Source organism: Harpia harpyja, chromosome 1, assembly GCF_026419915.1.
Source record: "Harpia harpyja isolate bHarHar1 chromosome 1, bHarHar1 primary haplotype, whole genome shotgun sequence".
NCBI classification, from domain to species: Eukaryota; Metazoa; Chordata; class Aves; order Accipitriformes; family Accipitridae; genus Harpia; species Harpia harpyja.
In genome coordinates this window covers 68,999,256-69,017,586 of record NC_068940.1, presented here as the reverse complement: position 1 = coordinate 69,017,586, position 18,331 = coordinate 68,999,256, and the positions used below count along the sequence as shown (strand labels likewise).

The 18,331-nt window shown below is 37.4% G+C and overlaps 1 protein-coding gene across 3 annotated transcripts in view; it reads right to left on the bottom strand.

Annotated features, from left to right (window-relative positions):
* The window catches only part of TBC1D5 (TBC1 domain family member 5), a 328,358-nt gene that overhangs the window by 161,346 nt on the left and 148,681 nt on the right, over window positions 1–18,331 (bottom strand). For all 3 annotated transcript variants that reach the window (XM_052798675.1, XM_052798656.1, XM_052798664.1), the window contains one exon: window positions 5,019–5,085. In XM_052798675.1, the coding sequence (XP_052654635.1) occupies window positions 5,019–5,085 (67 nt within the window). The remainder of the gene's footprint in view (window positions 1–5,018; window positions 5,086–18,331) is intronic.

Here is an 18,331-nt window from a genome sequence, read left to right as displayed (position 1 = left end):
AATTCAAGAGAGTTTACAGGTTCTCAGACAAAAGTAACTTGTACTAAAAAGGCCTCTTTGCACGTAAATGGCATCAACCAGGACGGTGTCTAGGAAATGGTTCTAGTTAAGACAAAACAAATATGGATGCCAGTTTTACTACTTCCTTGTGAAAAAGAGGAAGGATGCAAGTGCTAAGAATTCTCCTTACAGAGCTGAGAAAGCTTCTCCTTCTATTCCCAAACTTCTGTACCTCAAAATTTTTGAAAAACCCAATAGGAACAAGCTTGTTCTTTACAGCTCTTGATTATGTGTGGACACACAGTGGACAAAGTTAGGAAAAATAGGTTATAATTGCACAGGGGTGGCTTCAAAGTGAAACAATAAAGAAACACCACCTGCGTATGAACAAGACTAAATAGGCTTGTGTAGATGGGAAAGGCCTGCTTTCTAACGGATTAAGACAAGAGTTTTCCAAAAGGTGGAGGCATGTAAATTGCCTGCATCTTCGCGCTACCTTTAACATATAAGGACAGAGGCTATGTAGCGACTTCTGGCTCAGCTGCCAAGAAAAGCCATAGGTGAAAGAGGAATCGAACTAGTTTCATGATCTACTTTTGGAAGTGGGTAAAACCAGGGAGGAACAGCTTGCACTCCTTGCCGTCTTTCTTCTGTATGCTCAGTATCAGTCCTGCGGTTGTTGGCTGGCACACAAGAAACATGCCTCAGCCAGCAGGACCACATTGCCTTTTTGCAGTAAGAAAGAAAACATCTGGTAAGCAGAATCTGTAAGAAGTCAGGGGAAGAAAATGGAATACGAAAGTCTTTCTTATACTAGATCTTCTGCCTGTTTGAAATACGAGCAGAAGGAGGAATATACATTGTCTACATAACCCACAGCTTTGAGCAATCATCACTTATCATGGGGTTTAAGTCACACAGGATGGAACTTTATCTTGATACATGGGGTAGAAATTAAACTTCTATACAAGTGCACAGAAGTATTAAGAAATTATCCAGCATAGTAGTCATGGGTCTCTGAATCATAAAGTAAGTTAACAATACATGTATGAAAAGCAAGCTTTTTTTAGGCTATATATTTATTAGAAGCAATATTAATGTATGAATCCACCTTGGAAGAAAATAAGTGTCCTTGAGATGTTAGATTCTATCAGCCAAATTGAATGTCTGCATCAATGGCTCTCCCTAAAAGTCATAATTAGGTCATTAAAATATATTTAGAAAAATAGCCTGTAAAATAAAGTTAAAAAATACTCACCTTCATTTTATTTCATAGGTCACTGTTATACCATCTAATAAGATAATTAAAAACATGCAAGCAGCTGGTACTGAGGCTAAACAGATTAATGTAATAGTCTGTAGTCATATGTGCTGGCAAGGGGTTCACCTCTTTGGCGAGGAGAAGGTCAGCTGCCCTTGGGAAGGTAGGAGAAAGACAGTATTTCTACTTGCCAGTGGCACTGCATTGCAGATACTGAAACTAGAGACCCACACCTATTTTTCTTTTCCTTTTGGTGAAGTCCGTCCAATTTGCACATCCAAAAAAGGCTTCAACCATAGCAGTAAAAAAATACAGTAGAGTGGAGCTCAAATATTTTCCTCAAGTTTCTTATGTTTTAAAGATGAGAGTCACTATATGTCTAAATCCTTGTTCAAAGTTTTCTAATATTGAACTTCAAATTTTGATGACATGGTTCTAGGAAATAATTTTCATAATTTCTTGTTAGTAAAGCTTCTTCCCAAGTACACAAAGAATACTTCCATCAGAGCCTGAAGACCAACTAGAAAATTCGCTGTGACCTGACAGGACGCATTCACAAACTCACAGAATATTTAGAAATATGTGCCAGTCACATGTGCTTTTTACTTACATTACTTAGAAATTTTGTGACCCAAAGGGAAATGCTCACTATCTGAACATAAGCAGCATTAAATCTGTGCCATGATCAACACAAGGAAGAGCCACAAACTCTAAGGTGACATCACATTAAAAATAAAACCATACAAATAGTTCTGGAGCATTATAAATATTTCAAAGAATAATGATCTGACATCCTTTATTAATATATACACACACACTCAGAGTCTTGTACTGGATAGTGTAAAATTGTCCTTTAAAATAGAAAGTGTTGGAATCAAGTAACACCCCCTGCTCCACGGGTTTTTTTATTGTGGTAAAACCAATATGCTCTTAAGAGCACTTTAATAGCAAAGCACATTCACAGTCAAATATTTTTAAACATTTGGAGTTGCCTTTTCTCCTAAATAAATTGTAAAGAGACTGCTACTGAGAAAACATAAAGCAGCTTTTGTTTCAGTAAAAATTTTCAGTAGAATTTTGCATGTATTAGCCTTTTGCAAGCATGACATCTACCATGATCCAAAGATGCCTTTGCTTCTTTTAGGGCAAAAAGTCACTAGCCAGTCTTTTTTAAATACAATAGACAGAAACACATTGGGCAAACAAGACTATCATCAGTTTTATCAAATTACTAACTTACGGAAACACTATTCATTGACAGTATCCTAAAATAAGTCCAAATCTCCGATGAGTCCTTAAAGAAGAAACAACCATTTACCATTGTTACCTTTCAAGATAGTTTAAGATTCACTTTTCGTCTTTCATAAGGTACTAGTTGCTTGTTTTTACTTAACATGCAGCACAGAACTATATCTATCAACACAACATTCAACCCAACCAGCAAATTTACAGCCAGTCTCATTATATGATGGGAGTTACTTGCCACTGAGCAGAAAATATAAATTTCACACCTTAAACATTATAATACTACTTAATAACAGTGCTAGCTTGCCAACTATTAAAAGTCAGAGGTTTCTTTTATATATATATGTGTATACACACACAGACACACACATATATATATACACACAGTACTAACTTGCTTTATCATCTTACCTCTAATTATAACAATAATATTCTGGCAGTAGTATATGGGACTGCTTTTAAAATATTAATTAACTTCAGTTTTGTAAGTTGGGCTGTAATCCTCTCTGACAGAATATGATTATCATCCACTGGAAGTCGTAGTGCCAACATCGTACTTATTATATGCACTTTGGACTAAGGAATATGGAGATACAAAGGCCAACTTTAACCTCCTCTTATTTGTGGAGCATTAAAGATGGCTGAGGATTCACTACAGTTTGGGCTGGGCTGGTTTAGCCCCCTGGAGTGGCTCACTGTGAGATGAGGGCTGCTGGATGACTGAAGAAGGGGTAGGAAGAAAGGGTCGGACCTCAGCCCCACAGCTTACACTCCCATGGAACCAGAGCCTAGCTGAACCTAGCTTCTTCTCCAAGTTTCACCTTGGCAGGTACAACAGCTGGGGCTCTGAGTTAACAACTTGCAGGTGTAAGTGTCCTGGAATTAATGGTAGAGCAAGCTCTCAACTCCTTCCTTTTGCTGATCTGGCTTAAATTCTACCTTGCCTATTTTTCAGAGACTGCTTCATGGTCTCTGTATCTACATATGCTTCTCACCCCCAAACCATGAAGATTATTCTGGGTGGTATTTTTGAGCACTTCTTTTAACTTAGATAGTACGTTGCATGCATTAGAGAACACAAATATGACAAGAAATCGAGTCAGGCAGAACCCTGAAATGGATCTGCTAACATATTTTTCTCAAAGTGAACATGCTACCTGCCCTCAAAGGGTTTTGTATCATCACAAAGTAGGTTTCATCAGAGCAGACTTAGTAGAATACAGAAAATTGGAAGGATTTGTAAATCAAACCTCCCCTGTCCCACTGCGTCCCTGCAGGCACAGCCTTTTTTCCAACCTTGCTCTCAGTCCAGAAGCTTCCTCTGGTTGTCTGAATCACAACAAACTCTTTGCTGTTCCCTCTAGGTCCTTACAAAAAGTCTGTCTTCTTAACATCCTCAAGACCAGGCTGTTTGCTCCCTGCTCTCCTCAGCAATGTCTCAGTCTCCAGCCTGCAACAGGTTCTCCGGGCGCTGTGTCCCTGCACCCTGCAGCGAGGAGCAACTCGTGCCCACCACTGCTCACTGCCTGCAAGATGGCGCGATACTCCCGAGCCAGCCGGCTGCAGCCAGGACAAGGCAAACGGGCAGGTTCCTCCTGCCTGCCTGCCTACAACTCTTTGAAGCACAGAGACTCCAGTAGACTACAAACAAAAAATGAAAAAGATGGCATCCATTATAGTTCAACAAACGAATCCAAAATAATCATGTAGCAAGTTTGTTTTATTTTACCATGCTTAAGCATCAAAATCAGATGCAGTCATTCTGGTTAGCGCAAATCTTACTATTAATTTACCAGTCATAAGGACAAAGATTTAGCATTTGTAGTAGCACAGGCAGTATTTTACCGGCTGAAAGATGAAACTACACATCTGCTGATTGCCTTCTGTGCCTTCAAGTACAAGACAGCCTCCGGTATGTACCCAAGCAAGACTCAAGCTCAGTGATGGTGCTGCAAAATGTTGCTTAGCATCATGCTTCTTTAACTGGTGTTTACTACCAACAGAATTGAAATACTACTTTCTTGTGAGAAAACCTCAAACTTAACAAATCCTGGCTTTGGTTTTTGACCTGAAAGAACGAGCAAATAAGAGTTCCATGTGGTCCATAGATCCAGTTACTTCAGAGAAGATCAGAAAGGTGATCCCTGGTGACTTAAATATTCCAACAACATTTACCTTAGCTGCTATGAGTTTAAGTAAGAATTTCTACTTTATTGTGTACTTTGGAAAAAAAAACCCAACCATAAAATATTTAGACTTACAAACATCCTGTACTTTCATTAGTTCAGCATTTTGAACAGCTTTCTCAAAAAAAAACCCAAAATCCAGAAAACAACTTTTCAGATCATTCCTTAATTAAATCCTTCATGTCCTTTAGTCTACTGACTGTTGCAATTTAGATTGTACAATACTCTTAAAATATATGGACCTGTTCTATTGCTTTAAATAGATTATGCTGCTTACTATATTCAAACTTTTTAAAATTAGAAAATAAATATAAAAAATTACCAACCTGTAAGAAAGAAATGTTCCATCAGAATCTGAGGTGTGGTGTGTGCTTCCATTTTCATTTGATCCTCCTAATACAAAAATAAAAGAAAACACCTTTGTTATAAGACAAAACCCTGATAATAAATAACACAATATCGATGAGAATTGCAATTGATTTTACCATATATGGTAACTTTAGTTTACGACAAGACTTACATAGACAAGCCATAACTTTACATCTTCGAATTCTTACAGCTGGCAAGAGAGACAACTTGCCTCCATGTTCAATTTGGAGTCTGAATGTTCTGAGAATCTGAGTTTTAATTTCACTTAAAGTTTTGATTGAGGCCCTCCTCAGCTTACTAAACACAATTTTACCAGGATAAGATTACAGAGGTATACCGTATAAATAGGTGAGTTTGATTTTACTAACATTAAATCAAAGAATGTAAAAGTTCATCTATTCCATGAAAGATTTCAAATTGACTGTGTGATACCAGATATTTTTTGTCATAGCAGAAGTTCAAAGCTTTTCTGAAACTACCTAAGTAACACGTCTGCAAAACATCTTGTTTTACATCCTGTGGGCTGTTTATACATAGAACAGTGATGTTCACAGAAGCCAAGGATTACAAGAAAACCTTCCTTTCTATAATAACTACTTCTACTGAAGGACTGTTAAAAGCCAGAAAAAGAATCATCTATTTTTCAAAGCAAATTTATTCATGTCCTGTTTTATACTATTTATTCTTGCACAACCTGTCATTTAGGTTGATAATTCTTCTCTGTCCTTGTCTATTTCCTTAATTCATTTACAGACAGCATTGTGCACTTTTGTGTCCTCTGTTCTGATTACTGAAATCAAGTTCTTTCAGTCTTTTTCCTAAATGAGGCTCCTTATTCCCTGTTTTATTTAAATCAGTCCTTCTTACACATGGAAAAGAAGGGACAGGAGCTGTAGACAGCATACTGAAAGCTTAATCAGTTGATTCTCTGGACAGTGGTTTTCTTCTCTATCAAAAAAATCACGCTCAATACGGTCTATAGTCACGCCACACCATCTTGCAATTTCGCAGCCATCCTTAACAAACACGCCTACATGTTTACTCTCCATTTTTATTTACAAAAAGAAGTTTGCAGTTTACAGTAAAAATTCTTGCTAGTACAATACTGTATTTCACACTATTTAATGTTGTTTCTAGTCCTCTTTCCCTCAGAAAGGACCAGTCCTACCTAAATACTCTATTTGTGCTTGCACTGGATACTACCTTCTAATATTTTTTCTTCATAAAAGTCCATCAATGCAGTCTCTCACTTTGTGGCAAGACAACAAATGAAAATACTGGATAAGATCAGTTCCACCACAAACTCCACTAAAAATAATTCTTTGATTTAAATCTGCATTTCTCTATTCATCTTATAATTACTATATTTCACTAATCCCCATCCCTTCTATTCCATAACATCTCCTGTGGCACCACATCACATGGTTTACTGAGGTCCAGATAGACTTGACGTATCTCCTTAATGTATATTTTGAAAGGCTAACAGGTTAGCTGGGCACGATCTCCCGTTTAATAAAATACCTGCACTGAAAGTTATGCCATTCGCTTTTCTTTTATCTCTTATTTTTTCCTTAAAAACTTTTCTACAGCCCTGCACAGATAATAGCCAGCCTATATAGCTGCTTTGCTATCACTTTTTTTTTTCTCTTAATATAAGCACAGGTACTACATTTCCCCTCCTTCGAAATATATGCTATCATCAGCCATGAACTAAAGGACTAAAAGATTGTTCCACGCAGCAGTATTTATCAGTATTCTTTAAAGACATTTACCCTGCAAGTCAGATGCTTTAATCTTTATTGCATGTGCTAATTTATAATATCTACCCAACACTCCCTTTAATTTTATTTATTCATTTTCAGGCCTTTGCCTGAAATTTTGTTTTTACTGAAAATTAAAACTTTTCCATTTTAGACCATACCTGGATTACGTTTAATATCATTTCTCCATTCACACTGCACAATGGTTCTAGTCTTCTTCCCCAGAAAGCTTCTTTACATGGTCAAGTAATATTTTCTTGTTAATTTAAATTCCCTTCTTATGATCTAATTCAGCTTAACTTTTGCTAATTGTCACTATAACCCCACACTTTCTGATATCCAGGAGGTAGCCTTCTTTGCAGATCAAGCTGTTTTTCTGTTTCTTTCAGGATCTTTGCTTACTCCAGACATTCTTTAAAAAATACTTTATCATTTACTTTGTCATAGAACTTTCCTTCCAAGTGTTTTTTCTCATCTAATTTGGAATCCACTTCTTTTATTAACTTTTGCACCTTTGTCTAAAATAAATCCCAAAACTCTACTACATTTTAGTCTAAAATCACTCAGTCCAGTTGATTTCACTAATTAGCTCTCTCAATTTATTTTGAAAATGAAAATCCTACTTAATCGATCTGCTTTTTGTTTACTAAATTTAACTAAATTAACAACACCAGATATTTCATCCAGGAGCCGTCCCTCCCGTTATTAATAACCATCTGTTCCTTTTTATCTTGTATCTTGGAAAATAGTCTCCCATATTGGGACAATTTTAAGTAATGCACTTTTTCATATATTACCCATCTCCACATCTGATCCTGAACATTCAGAGAAATGACTGAACTATGTTCAGTCTCTTTTAAAGCCATATGGCTAGGTGCAGTGATACTGGGCAATTTATTATAGGGACACAGCACATCAAAATGGGTCCTGAATGCACTACTGCACTTTATTTATACCCAGACAACTACTAAGCATTCACCTATCACACTAGTCAGACTGAAAAAGAAAACTCCCTCACAAGGCTAAGTTCATAGGCTGAAAAATATCTTCTGGGACTCTTTTGAAGGATGGCAACATGATCTTCTTCCCTTCTGAAGAATGAGGTTTAAGAATATCACCAAAAATGCAAGGCCTTTAACATCTTTCAACTAACCCATCTGTCCTGCTTGAAGAGTCAACAGGACTCTGCAAAGAAAACCAGAATCTTGGTGATAAAAGTTGTTCTTTCCTCGGGATCCCACAGTGAATATTTGGTGGGATCCTGGATCTGCTACATCCACTTAGCTGTCCTTCACAAACTACTCCACGTGCAGCTTGCTTTATTCTGAAGCACTCTTTCAAAAGACAATAATTTCCTTTATTTAAACAATCCCCACAATACTCTAGCATTCTTAATTGTATACCCATTGTTAATAAAACTCATATTCATACAAGTTATTGGGATTTTTTTTGAGAGCCGCTTTTGCTGCTCCATCGTATCATTAGCAGCAGCTACCAAAACTGGATAGGACTAGGTACATTCAGCTTTCAAAACCAGGATGTAGTGGAGTGGGCATGTCCATGGTTGTTTTCTTGCTCCATCAGCTTTAAGACAGCTACGTCTGTTATGACATTTTGAAAGATGATTTAGATGTCTTTCACTGAAAGTGATAAAAATGATAAAGCAAAGTGCAAAGTATTTATTGAGTTAAAAGAAGATCCCCTAAATTTTACCTGTTTTTATCCAAAAGGCTTTCTAGCAAATCCTGGTAAGTTTTCATAGTCAGCAATACTCGAGAACAAATGGGACAGGTGCTTCACTAACTAATGACAATAAGCTGTGGGAATCCATGCCCTGGGTCACCTCTCCTCAGGCAAGTTCCAGTTATTCCTCCTTTTGAAGGTATGGTGAACTACCAGTATAACAGATAGATCACTTGTACCTTCTTCAGTGATAATAACCCAAGTTTCTGGTAAAATTGGGACGTATACTGAACAGTTATGAATGTAAGATTTATGATGCTGGTAATAGAATTTGTGGTCTCCTTTAAAAATCCTAGTTGATGCAGTATTATCCTAATCTTTAGACCCTTTCTGAGACTCAAAAATTGGGAGAAGGGCTCTGTTGAAGAAACAGAGGATGCTCTACCAACCCTGCCCCACACCTCCTGAAAAGGTTTCCAAAGTTCAAATGCAAAACCTAGAGAAAAAAAAAAAAAAAAGGTAAAATACATCTTACCACACTTTCAGAGGAAAGAGAAGGGAAACAACTAGTACCATAACAAGCATCAGTATCAAAGTAAGTGTGGCTAAGGTGCTTTCAGCACTAGAGCAGTCACTGGTTTTAATAAGATAATAAAATAAGGCAGTATCCTTCCAAAGGGACTGAAAATCATCTGGATATCTTTCTTGCTGCTGCTTTAACTGGACAAACTCTCTCTCCTGGGAATGAACATTTTCTCCTGAAAGAATTCAGTTCTATTGCCCTATTTCAGTAAAGGTTGTTCTTGTGCATGGAGACCAAGGGCTAAAGGGAGCTGGGACTTGGGTAGCTGGGACCTGGTACTACTGGACATAGCTGATGGCTGTTTCAAGAGAATTTGCATAACTTGAAATTGGTGCTTTTACTAACCAGTCAAAAAAGAACATTTCAAATGCTGGCTTTTTTAGACTTCAGAGATGCATGGAGAAGGATTTGTAAACTGTACATTTACTAGGGTACTAGATTCACCCAGAACACACAGGCTTGCCACCTGCAGTAACTGTTTTCTTGTAAGAACTTGTTTAAGATTCTAGACATAGCATAAAATAGATGAACCCAGAATAAGGAGGATGCCAAATACACTTTCTGAAGATTACCTGAAAACCATGTGTAGAAATTGTAACAAGGAGAAGGCTAATTTAAATACAACACACTATTGTATTTTTAAACAGCCTATTATACTGATAGTGTAATATCTTCTCAAAGAAGAGCTTTTTCAGGGTGCAGCACACAGCTTCCACTTCAGGCAATAAGAAGAAACTGGATAGCATTTCAGAGCCCCAGTTCAGGCGCAGAAAGATGCTCTGGGTACGCACTGGGCACAATGAGCACTCCAAGCTTAAGCACATGCTCAACAAGAGTAAAAAAGCATGTGAAGAATAATGTAGGGATCAGACATTTCTCACTCCTCTCCTTCATTACCTCTCTGAAAACAGCTATTTTCTGTGAGATGCAAAAATTCAGCACAGGACTTCTTAGAGAGAAGGGGCGGGATACTCTCATAACCAGCAGCAAGTCTATGAAGACAAGAAGCTTGAGTGACATCCCCTTACTCTATGGATATAACCCTACTTTTAAAAATAATTGAACTCTATTTTTTTTATTTTGAAAATATGTTTTGATACTGAAGAAATGTCTTTATATATATACATATTTCTGTATGTATGTATACACACATATGCATGTCTATGTGTGGGTACACATGTATATTTATATAGTGCTAACTGATTTACCAATCTTGTGTCAGCTATGAAAGGGTTTTATGGCTGGCAGTTTAGGAATTCGTGATAAAAATGATCCCACTTAGGAAATCAAACTGTGCATTCCCCTGCTTACAAGTGTCAAAATGGAGACAGATATCTTTGCTGACAAGTTTGCACTCTGCTTAATATTTTCTTTGTAATCTAATCAAAGGTTAAAATGTTGTTAAAAAACAAAATTTATTTAACAGTTGTGAAAATTTAAGTTCAGGTTGATATAAAACACTCGATCATTAATGCAGTGTTTTATGATTAGAGATAAGGAAAATTTTAATACAAATATATGCTTGCAGTCTAAGGTTGTCAATTCTTATAACATGACTTCCAAATTCCACGCTACATTCATTTTCAGCATATTTAAAGCTTAATAATTTAATGATTTATCCAATTTTAATTTATACTTTCAAAACCACTTTGAACAATCTGAGGTGCCACTGGAGATCATAACAGTGGTCCTGGTTAAGTCAAATAATAATTATAGCGCTTTCACTTTAAAGATGAGATTATTTTTAATTATTGAGTGAAGTACTTGAGGTACCATACTTATATAATTACGCTACTCATTAAATGGTTATTGAAAGCTGAAATGTAATTTTAATGACAGCTACCTATTTTTCTTTGCACACTTTATAGATGACAGATCAGTCAGGAATTCTAGTTTGCTCAAAAAATCCTTGCAGCTGCACTGGTTCTTTCAGGTGTAAAACAATTAAGCTGTGCTTTTTTTTAAACTTTAAACATTTTTTTCCTCAAATTATATTTATGCGATATACAGGAACTAGTAAAAACAGAACAATAATGCATGGACATTTTTTCTACTTCACAATAACACCAAAATTCTGGCCCTAAACTATGTGCATTCCAAACAATATTCCCCCAAACTAGTGACAATACAAATATGGAAGAATGATTTTAGTCAAAATGTGTTCCTCATATAATGCAAACAACAAAAAAAAATGCTTAACAGATTGCAGACCTTTATTGTGAGTATAAAGGGGTAATCAACATACAATAAGCATTTTACTATGCATTATAACTATATATAATGCCACGAGACTCCTTTGCTTTTTGTAACACCAAGGTTCACAACTCTTCAAACATAAAATTCCTTCATACTATTTACTCCACGGGTAGATATTCATCAAACTGATCTGGGTAAAATTTATTCTAATATGTAGGAATCTCTGACAATTGACATCACAGAGTTGTGGTCTCAGAAATGAGCACCTAAAGACTGATGCTCCGTATGTTAATTCTTTACACGTGATATTCAAAATTCAGCGTATTTGTCTATTGTTCCAAAGGCCGGTATCTTGTTCAAATTAAGCTTTCCTTTTTCACAATGAAAACCAAACAGAAGAGTATATTTGTTTCATTAACAATATTAAAGCAAAGATTTCTGAGTTCGCTGTATGGGGAAAAGGCAATAAAGTTTTGAAGAGGGAAAAACTGCTTTGTTCCTTCAATCCCCTAGTTGAAATTAATTATAGCAAATGTTTATGAAAACATCTGTTCCATACAGTTATAAATTCTTAATTTTAGCACGGGCGACTCCAGGCTCCTCTATTATTTTGAAAGAGAGCAGCCTGACAATTGAAAGGTTTACAAAAGAGCAGACAATTTGTATTTCTACAGCACCAAAGATGCAGTTTGGAAAGTCTTCAGGATCTCTGCAGCAAAGAAGGAAAAAAAAAAAATACAAAAAGACTAAGCCGACTGAAGCTTTCTGATTTGGGTCTGCCGATAGACCAAAATGGCAGTAGGAGGAGAAAAAATAAAGATAAAAGGAGAACTAATCCCAAAGCATACGGCAAACTGAGATTTTACTACATAAACTAGATCTTTAAAAAGTAAAACGTAGCAGAGCTATGGATTTCTCCGTTATGTATTTTGATGGATTCCCGGGGAGTGAGAGAAGGAAGCTCACGGCATTGCTGTATGGTGCCAAGAGAGGGTGCTGCAGAGTTTAACATGATGCAGTCGCTGCATCCCTCCCGAAGCTCCATCCTGGGTACCAGCAGCCCCTACGCTGCTACAGACAAGCTTTCGGACTTTTTACATAACACCCTTGCAACTACAGTGTTAAATTCAATTTACACCAAATAAGCTTTTAAAATGATTAAATGGAGCAAGCTCGAAGCAGTGTACAGAAACTGAAAATAATGCCTTCAGCTAAAGAATTAAGTGCACAGCACTTGTGATATTTATTAAATAATTATTAGGCTGGAAAGTTGAAGATCATTTCACTCTGAGCAAGTTTTTAAGTTTTCTGAAATAAATACGATGCAACTTTTTGGTGAGCAATCTTTTAAGCACAAACCTGACACTCCATCCCTTGCTTCAAGTTCATTTAGCATTAGATGCATACTTTGAATGCATGTGTTGCTTGGTACAGATTTTTTGGTAGCATTTTAGTTTCAACAACTGTGCCCTAAAATATTATATTTTGCCATGAATGAAAGAAAAAATTATACACTATGATAATGCAGATAATTAACTGTGAGACTTTGCCATTAGAAGTACAAAAGTCTTACATAGGCTGAAATATTTCATTTGTTTATCCTTCAATATTCATATGAGAAAAATGCATTATGCATTAACGGTGTTTTTTCCACATTAAGCTTATTTGAGTTCGGAAAGGAACACAACTGTAAAACACAATACAGTACCCGCACATACGGTAATCTTGCAATAGTGAAAGCTGGTCACATTTGAAAATAGGTAAGGAACGCTGACACCAAGGTGCAAAATCAAAGCCTGTTTTAGCCCTGCAGAAAGCTGCAGAACAATATGATAGGCAGACACATTGGTTTGCAGTTATGAACAAAAACTTCTGGAGATAATAAGAATATCTTGTATTGCACGTTGCTCAAACCCAGTCAATTCCGGTATCTTTTGGATTGCTGATTTATGACAATCAAGTGGCATCTTCTATGATCTTTGCATACAAAATCACAACTGCATATGTGTATACGCATATATGAGTAAACTCTGTGTATTCTCCCGGCAAAATCTGTTTGAAATAATTTTGTCTATGCACTTCAGTTTAAATCAAGACACATAAAAATAAGAGGGTTTCCATTTTAAGTGAAACTGCTTCTGAATGTTCACAAATCTAAACACCAACCCTGTCATTAGGTTAGCCTGTAAATTAACATACCACTTTTCCAAATGTAAAATGTATGTGTAAAAAAGTGTGGATGGGAAAAGATATACAAAAGTCTACATGACTGATTTTGAAATTAGAATGTAGCATCAGTGTTTAAGAAATGTAGCCCCTTGCAGCTCAATTTAAAATAAAATTAACAATAAGTATATTCAAAGGACTTATTTATAATATTTCTTTTCCTGATGAAGCCTCTGCATTTACTAAAACAGGGTGAGCTATACACTGTATTCTAAACTAAAACCAAAATAAATAGAATAAGGAATTTTACTCTAATACCACTGAACTAATTCATAGGAATGCTTGAGAAGAATTCTCAGGTGATTGCAAGGTACAGAAATCTTAAATAATTTACATCCAGAGGTGTTTTAATATAATCTCTTTGAGCATGACGGGAAGGCCAAGTTTAACTGTGATGCTAATAGTGATCTAAACACTTCAGAAAACGCACGCACATGGAAAAACAGTTTGACTTCCTTTTTAGTGGGAACCACACAAGACTAGCTTATATAAGCAAATGTGACTTCCACTGAAGTCAATAAGCATTTAGACCAGTAATGCCTGGATTGAATTTGTTACCAGCAGCAATAAAACTGGTAAAAGAAAAAATCCACAGGATAAGGTAAAATGTGATTCTTCTAACTTTTTTTTTAGTTACTGTTTCTCCTAGCGCAACTGTCTTTGGTGCATAGTAAATTATGTCCACTCCTGTTCATATGCTCAGTGCTACAGCCTGTATTTGCTACTTAACCTGGCTGATCATTTACCATGTATAACTTAAACAAGCTCCTCGGTCATCATCAAATGTGACACAAAAGACTCCAGGATAAGATACAAACATTTTAATGTAGTCTGACTGAAGTGGAAGCTGTATACCTAATAAACAGTATCATCTCTAACTTCAGTAAATTCTTTAAGAGCATACACACTTAACAAAACAGCAAATTAGCAGAATTAGCAAAACAGAGGATAGAGTAATCCAGTATAACTAGGGACAAGCAGCACAATTAGACTTTGCACATAAAGAAAAAAATCTTAGAAGCTGCCTGGCATCATCGCTAGGAACTTACGTCCCATGATACACAAATGCCGAGTGACTTATCACTTGCATCCAGAAGAATTTAGCTAATTTTAACTTATAAACAGCCTAAAAGGCCTTTGAGCTATAAATTGCAATAATCTAAAGATGGCAAGAGACAATAAACATGAGTTAATGACTCAGCATCCTCCTGAGATAGCACTGGTCATGCAGCTTTGCTTAATCTTAGACATGCACAATCACTGTAAAAAGGTGGTCTCCAGAGACCATTTACACTGACAATAAGAAAAACATAACATCTCTTTATATGTTTGAAGGCTACTATTGTCCTTTATTTTACTTCAATTACATCCTATTTTTAACCACATTTCTATCTAATAGATAGATGCAATCCTTCCATTTGGGATAATAAATCATATGCAAGTATAGTTTGATTTTCATATTCAAAAGCAGTAATGTATATTCCGTTGAGTCTAGGAAAAAAATGGAGGCAAAAAAAGATTGAGCAGAAGTTTTCTAACATTCTGTTGTTTTGCCAAGATTAAATGATAGTAGAAGACAAACGAGAAAGGATTAAGTGCTCTTTTATTGAAATAGAATTGCCCTTTCAACAAGAAGCTAGCTGCTCTTCAACTGACAGTAACAGGTTTATCAGGAGAAAGGCCAGCCTGGCCAGGAAGCAACATGGTAGTGACATGCAGCCTCACCTCCTAAACTTGGGGGGTGGTCTCATGATAACCAGGACCAGAGGTTCAAAAGAGCAGGAGTGATTCTGCTTGCTTGTTTTGCTGTTTCTTATCAAAGGAAGCTACTACAGCAGGCTGATGACTTACAGCACTGACGGATGTCAAAGGCTTCTCCTGAAAGCAGAATGTACTTTCTTGGACCTTCCTTGAATGTAAATATGTTTAGGAACACTGTGAAAATCATACCATTTTCCTTTGCCCAGAACACACATGCAAAGATGTACAGCCTGAAATTAGAGCATCCGCGTGGCTACTGTGCTGACACATGCATAACTAGCTACTTGCTTATCTGGAATAGGATAACAGACAGCGTTTATGGCTAGGAGGCAACCAGAAAGAATAAAAGAAGCAGCACTGTTGCCACAAATGGAAACACGGAAATTCAGGCACACCAGAAACAAAAAGGCAGTGGAGCTACCTGGCATCCTGTGGAAGGGCTGGCACTACCCCAAAGAGCCAGCAGCTGAAGTCTAGGTTTTGGCTCTGAGGAAGAGGAAGCAGATGAGAAGCTTGAAGTTAGGAAGTTGTCACAGAGATGCAAGCCTGGCCAATGCCTGGACTTTCCTCAGATGCTACAGTTTTAAAAGCACACAGTAAGAGGTGAAGAAAGTCCCACGTGAAGCAACATGGAAGGCAGCCAGTTACTAAAACACCCAGGGCCAGGGAGATGCACTTGGGCACCCACAGCATCCCTGTCACCCCAGGAAGCTCGGCTCCTCTGGCTACCTCCAGCTGCAGCCTCCTCCTCCCCTACCACAACTCCTTTTAGCACTGCTGGAAGCAGTCGGATCTGTAGGTCTGACAGGCTACTTTGGATTTCTATCAACATAAACTGCAGAATAATCTGTGAATGAGTTAGAAATAGGATCCTGCACGTATCTATTGAAAAGACATGTTTTTAATAATGTAACTACATAACACATTTTAGCAGCGTTATACACCCCCCCCCCAAAGTAGAGAGATAACCAATGGTTTATTGAACTATGAACACACCTTAGAAGTGCATAAGATTTTTACTTCCTTCAGCCATCATTCATAACACAACAGAAAGCACATTTTTTCATTCCTTTACAAATCTATTATATAAATGATTTTGAAAAAAGCAACTCAGTCTCTGACTAAAGTTTAAAGTTATCTGGGTAAAACTTAAAGGAGATGTACCATCAGTAGCAGAGTCATAATTCAGAAGTACACTCTTTAAAAAAATAAAAAAAATCACGTTAGGATACTGTTAGCTTATGACGGCACCAGTATCTGGCAAACTTGAGCAAGATGGTCTGAAAAAAATCCTGACGACCTGAAAATAAACATCACTACCACACAGACTCAAATACTCAACCCTGAAAGGGACGCTCTGCTGCCAATGGAACAGCCCTTATCCTAATCAAATTAACTATACAGAAGGAACCTGCAGCAGAAAGGGACACCTGAGCTTAAAGCTGCCTAGCTTGGCTTTATAAGATGAAGCCAGGAAGCCCTAGACTCCTAATTTGAGGCTGTAATTGAGGCTGGTACTTCTCAGAATACATTGTATATCAAGTAGACCCATACCTCAGAGAACATGACATGGAGCGGTACCCTACCTTTTCTATAAATTTCTCCGATGAAAAAACACATCACTGAACAGTATAAAAGAAGCATGGAGCTAGAGCTTTTAAACTGCCAAATCAAAACATGCCAAAGCATAATGAAAACAGTAGATTTCAATCAAAATTCTTTTAAATCAACCCTTAGTTAATTTGGAGAGCACCAACTGCGTACTTTGCTGGTACAAAAGCAGATACATGTTGTGAATGATGGACCTAGAAAAATTTGAAGAGCAAAGGTATATATGCATTAGCAGTAAACTCTAGATGTCTAAGAGATCAAAGTCCACAGCTACATCAGAATATAAAAATATACCAAACTGACAACCAGAATGACAAAACACTTCTATTTACTACAGTGCAAAGTAGTTTGTTGAACAATGGCCCCTCTGTTGCAGATACTGAGAAAGAAACTCCCCACAAAACATTTCTGTGGAGAAGTATGTGATCAGTCGTGGACGGATTTCTGTTCTCCACCCTTGCCCTCCTATAAGGAGGATAAGTAGGGTCAATCCCTGGTGGCACTTCAGAATGGAACTAAAGATGCAAGTGTGAAGCACTTGGAGATGTAAGAAATATGAGACTTCAAAAATGTAAATTAGACAAGTATGACTACATTTTTCTTGCACACAACAATTATACTGAAGTTTTCCAAAAGGTTGATGATTTAGTTTACACAAAAATAGGAAAAATGCTAAGTAGTAGCCAATTTTTCTAGACAGCTACCCCAGTTTTCTAAGACAGAAAACGTGCAATATCTTTTAGCCAAAAAGAAAAGTCTGGGTGCAAGATGGAAATGTCACCCAGCATCAGAGAGCATCAGCTTTTTGACTTTGGATTTTTTGACCAAGTACCACCTAAGGAAAATGTGAAAAGGCGTTTCACATATGTAATTCATATTAAAACACAAAAATAATCACCTGGAAAGCAACAGAACAGTGCTGAGGGACTACAAATTCTAAAATATTTTCACTTTTTCTTCAGATTTCCCCTTTCAAATTCAGGAATTGGCCATGATTTGCTGTGCTGTATGACAGGTGTATTGGGTTTGTGTGGCAGGGTTTTGGTAGTGGGGGGGGCTACAGGGGTGGTTTCTGTGAGAAGCTGCTAGAAGCTTCCCCTATGTCTGACAGAGCCAATGCCAGCCGGCTCCAAGACGGACCTGCCGCTGGCCAAGGCTGAGCCCACCAGTGACAGTGGTAGCACCTCTGGGATAACAGATTTGAGAAGGGGGGAAAAAAACTGCTGCAAAAACAGCAGCCAGAGAGAGAGGAGGGAGAATATGTGAGAAACAACCCTGCAGACACTGAGGTCACTGAAGAAGGAGGGGGAGGAGGTGCTCCAGGAGCCGGAGCAGAGATTCCCCTGCAGCCCGTGGGGAAGACCATGGTGAGGCAGGCTGTCCCCCTGCAGCCCACGGAGGTCCACGGTGGAGCAGATATTCACCTGCAGCCCGTGGAGGACCCCACGCC